The following is a 4,256-nucleotide window of genomic DNA, read 5'->3' on the forward strand; positions in this document are numbered from 1 at the left end:
ATTTAACTATGAGCTTGCATTAAGTATTCTGGTCGAAGGAAATTAATGTTTTGGGTATAATGACCAAATAAATTATTTTATCATTTTTTATTCTTCTGATAAAGTAAAGTAGTTTTCACAAAACCCTTTAAATATGTTTCACGTCTTTTATTATTTTAATTAGAGACATTCTTTTATTCATTATTGTAATTTTATTTAAAACACAAATCGTATTATCTATTTTACATAATGAATTTTTTATTATTTTTTTTATTTGTTACATGTTGGCTTTAACTTATATTGTGACAAAAAAGGCCAAATCACGTATTTAACTTTGCACATATTATGTACTTTACACGTATTGCATTTTTTCCCCAAGTTTTATCTAAAATATAAATGGTATTATCTATTACATATAATAATTAGTTTCGGTGTTTTTTTTACCTATACATGAAATCTCAATTTAGTATAAAAAGTAAAATCTTCAAAAGAAATCCATCTTGTAAATAGGACAAGGCTTTTAACATTTTTCTAAACGATTCAAATACAATATAATGACTATTTGTAGTTGATTAACACAGTTGAATTTATATAATTATATATATTTTAAATAACTGAAATGTTCTCATACATTTTTTTTTACTACACTGTTTCAAGCAAAGTTTTAGGGGTTTAGGCCTAAAATTTAGACCTAAGGTAGATCTAGGTGGAACTATACCATAAACAATTATTTTCTCAAAATCTGTTTTGAATTTTTTTTTTGTTAAGGATATCCCCCCAAAAAGGAAAAATTACAGTTTGCTACGTGTAAGGGAATCAACAGTCAACAGTTAATGATATTTTTTTATTATATCGCTAATTATAATAAATGGGTAACTATGGTAATACAATGGTGGTGGAAATTTAGCCTGAAGACAACATCGTTATCTCATTTGGATTAGGTCAATACACATATTATGCACTCCCTATTTCCTAGTCGCCAACTTTAATTAAGGCTCTTTCCCTATTTGCACTGCATCTCTTTATAGGAACTCAAACTGTGTTCATACATTGTACTATTTTAAATGTGTCATTTACTATTTGTAAAATAATATAAAAATTTAATATTGATAAAATATATTTTTATGATATATAAAACAAAATAATCATAGAATATCAATGTTTTCTAATTCCTGCGTGGGTATCTTAAATGAGTATTTGGTAATTGTTTTCTCCTATATTTTCAGATTTCACTAACTACAAAGTTATACTAAAACAATATTAGTATTTAGAGCGTATGCATACAACAAAAAAAATGACGCCATGATTTTAGAAAACATTATAAAATCAAATACGACAAATAAACTATAGCCTGTTTTATTTTGTCTAAATATACTGATTTTACCAGACAATTAAAATATTAAGTAAATACGTTATACAAACAAAATTATTTGATACAGATGTTTTGAGTGACTGAACCAATATTAAGTTACCATTATGAAACGTTATTCCCAGCACTTAAATAGCTTACCTAAATTATTCATAACTTCATTTTAACTAATTGCGTTTAAGTAGTAAACCTTTTTAAAAATGATCGCACGCAACTGTAATTTTTTGTCATTATATCTCATACTAACAGTCAACATTATGATGATTGGATCAACAAGCAAAGTAAGTACCTATAATTTATTTTCTATAATCAAGTTCGTTTTTACACTCAGAAATTTTAGAAGACCCAACTTTTTATCATTTTTTTATAACTTTAAATTGTTATAATTCAGCAATAAACTGACGGATAAAGTAGACATTTATATAAAACATTAGTTGAACATGCTTCCAGCCAGCAATAGCATTAAACCCAAATTTAAGCTGACCTGGCTTCCCCCCTTTTATCGATTGATAACTAGAAGGTTGGCTGGAAGTATATAGAATCATTATTCATCTATCATAACAAAAACCCTCCAATTTGTCCATGCAAAAAAGGGATAAGTAAAAATAAAATATTATTTTAACACTAAAGAGTGATATCGTATTGTTTTGAGGTGAAAATATCTTTCAATTTACTTTTTACGTTTTCTGTATCACTATTTATCCACAATATATTTACAGGACTACATAATTGTTTATCATTGAATACATATATATTTTTTTATAGATTTCGCCGTCATATTCTGTTAACAAAACATTTTCTCTTTCATTCGTTAATACAGTGAATAACTTGGACACTTACAACGAGAGAGAAATAAAATTTAGTGATAGAGAACTTACAATTCTGACAACTCCCGTTCAGATTACCAACGATACCAGAGTTCGCAATATGGTGTTTGATAAATTTGACAAGAAAATCGAAGACATTAAATGTACTTGCTCTTCAATCGTGAAAACGAAACTAGTGTACTTGACCAATATTCTGGACGGGTTGCGAAGTGGAGGAGCTATAGAAGTCGCAATGAATAAATTAACCGAATTAAAAGAAGAAGCGGGTCTTATGGTCTTGATGTTTCAAAGAGGCCAAGTCAAAGCGGGTAAATGGTTTTGGAGTTATTTTCTCAAACTCGTGGCAATCATTGAATACGAGAGCAACAAAAATGTCTTTGGGAAAACTCCTTTCGGAGAAGAGGAATTACAAAGTGATATTACAAATTTCTTAAAATACTGCAAAAATAATAAATACCTTCCCAATAATAGAACAGAGTCTGATTTGGCTTCAAAAAATTCCAATGTCGCATATAACATTTTTCAAAAACTTCGCACATCTGTAACTATTGCTGTAGATTATGATTACATCATGCAATTCATATCGATCGACTATTTGTATCTAAAATCATTATGGGATGAAGACGAATTACTGTTTAGGAAAATTACAGGCTCAGCCATAGAATGGAGGCCAACAATAAGACGTCACGCAGTCGAAGTGAATAAAACCAAGGAATACATTAAAAACCGCCAATGGATATTACGACCTTTCGGACATTTAAGTTATCACAAGTTGATTAAACAAATTATCAGTGTGAGGATGTACACCTTTATGTGGGTAATGTTGGTAATATTTAACAAAGAAATGCCTAAAATGAATCTCTTCCAATTAAAACTTTTGTATGAAGAGGCATTGGACACAATTGATATGGTACACAGGTTTATGCACTATACTGAAACAATTTATTCTGATGTAGTAGCAGAGTTTCGTAGTGCAATAAATGAGCACCAAAACAACTTTGATAGCATTATACCTAGAATATCGGTAAGAGTCAAAGAAATTTTAGTTGAGTTAAATGGATGTACTTCAAATGGGTGCGATTGGATCAGTGTTGACATAAACGAGTTTACCTATGCTATGATACTGCAATATCTTCAAGAATTTAAGGATAGCTTTAATCTTCTAAAAGAAAAATTAACGAATTTAAACTATGAGCTTGCGTTAAGTATTCTTGTCGAAGGAAATTGATGTTTTTCGGAATTGCGACAAAACCATTTATCTAGCTTTACACTTATGAATGTTATACCTCTCGCTTACTTCATTCCATACTTGTGCTACAGTATGCCTGTCAAATTCGGTAATTTTTTCATTTCTTATAAATCCTCAAAATCTTTTTTGCTTTTTTTTTTTTTTAGTTATTTTATTTTTACGATATGTCCGTGATATGTCGTTTTAACTATTAAACATAATGGTAATTTTTTTGTTTTAAATGTATATATTGGTTATAAGGAATTGATGTAGTTAAGGGAAATGGCCAAATAACGTTTCTCAATAAAGATATTTTGTGTTGAGGTACAAATAGTTTTACAATTTACTGATTATAATAAATGATGATAATTGAAGAACAACTATGGAAAATAAGTTTGAGTTTTTGGTTAATTAAAAATATAATAGTTACAAGCATAGTAATGGTGTAATTATGTAGTAATTATGTTACAGTTAATTTTAGAAATTCTGTTCCTACATTGATAGTGAAATAATCAATAACTATATATGTATATACATGATTGTTTGATTGTTACATTTTGAGATACCTTATGCAATATAATTATTTTAAATACAAATCCAAATGACTGTGTATTGTTTACTCAAACGATAAAATCAAGGGTATTAATAATATTATGTCAAATCAATTTTTCATACATATTTTAAACTAATGTAAGTTGAAAAATGTATACGTATTTTTAATCTTTTTCTCGATTTGTAAGAAAAAGGGTCAAATTTGAAATAAAATGCATGTTAATGTACCTTACAAGGACAATTTTTTATCTATAATGTTGACATACGAAAAAAAACAGATCAGTGTTTTTAAAGTTATCCA

The 4,256-nt window shown here is 28.0% G+C and overlaps 1 protein-coding gene across 1 annotated transcript; it reads left to right on the forward strand.

Moving 5' to 3' along the window:
- Window positions 1-1,506: 1,506 nt before the first annotated feature.
- Window positions 1,507-3,883, forward strand: LOC126839831 (uncharacterized). Its single transcript, XM_050575251.1, has 2 exons — window positions 1,507-1,629; window positions 2,114-3,883. The coding sequence occupies exons 1-2, from the start codon at window positions 1,549-1,551 to the stop codon at window positions 3,401-3,403; spliced, it is 1,371 nt and encodes a 456-aa protein (XP_050431208.1). The 5' UTR covers window positions 1,507-1,548; the 3' UTR covers window positions 3,404-3,883.
- The last annotated feature ends 373 nt before the right edge of the window (window positions 3,884-4,256 follow it).

This window comes from Adelges cooleyi, unplaced genomic scaffold (genome assembly GCF_023614345.1).
Source record: "Adelges cooleyi isolate 19-005CV unplaced genomic scaffold, UGA_ACOO_1.1 ACOO_flye_CR_arks_rails_tigmint_CR_PRNA_308, whole genome shotgun sequence".
NCBI classification, from domain to species: Eukaryota; Metazoa; Arthropoda; class Insecta; order Hemiptera; family Adelgidae; genus Adelges; species Adelges cooleyi.

Coding starts and splice junctions, on each gene's coding strand:
- LOC126839831 (XM_050575251.1), top strand. CDS start 1,549: ATGATCGCACGCAACTGTAATTTTTTGTCATTATATCTCATACTAACA. Junction 1,630..2,113: donor TGATTGGATCAACAAGCAAA/GTAAGTACCTAT, acceptor ATTTTTTTATAG/ATTTCGCCGTCATATTCTGT.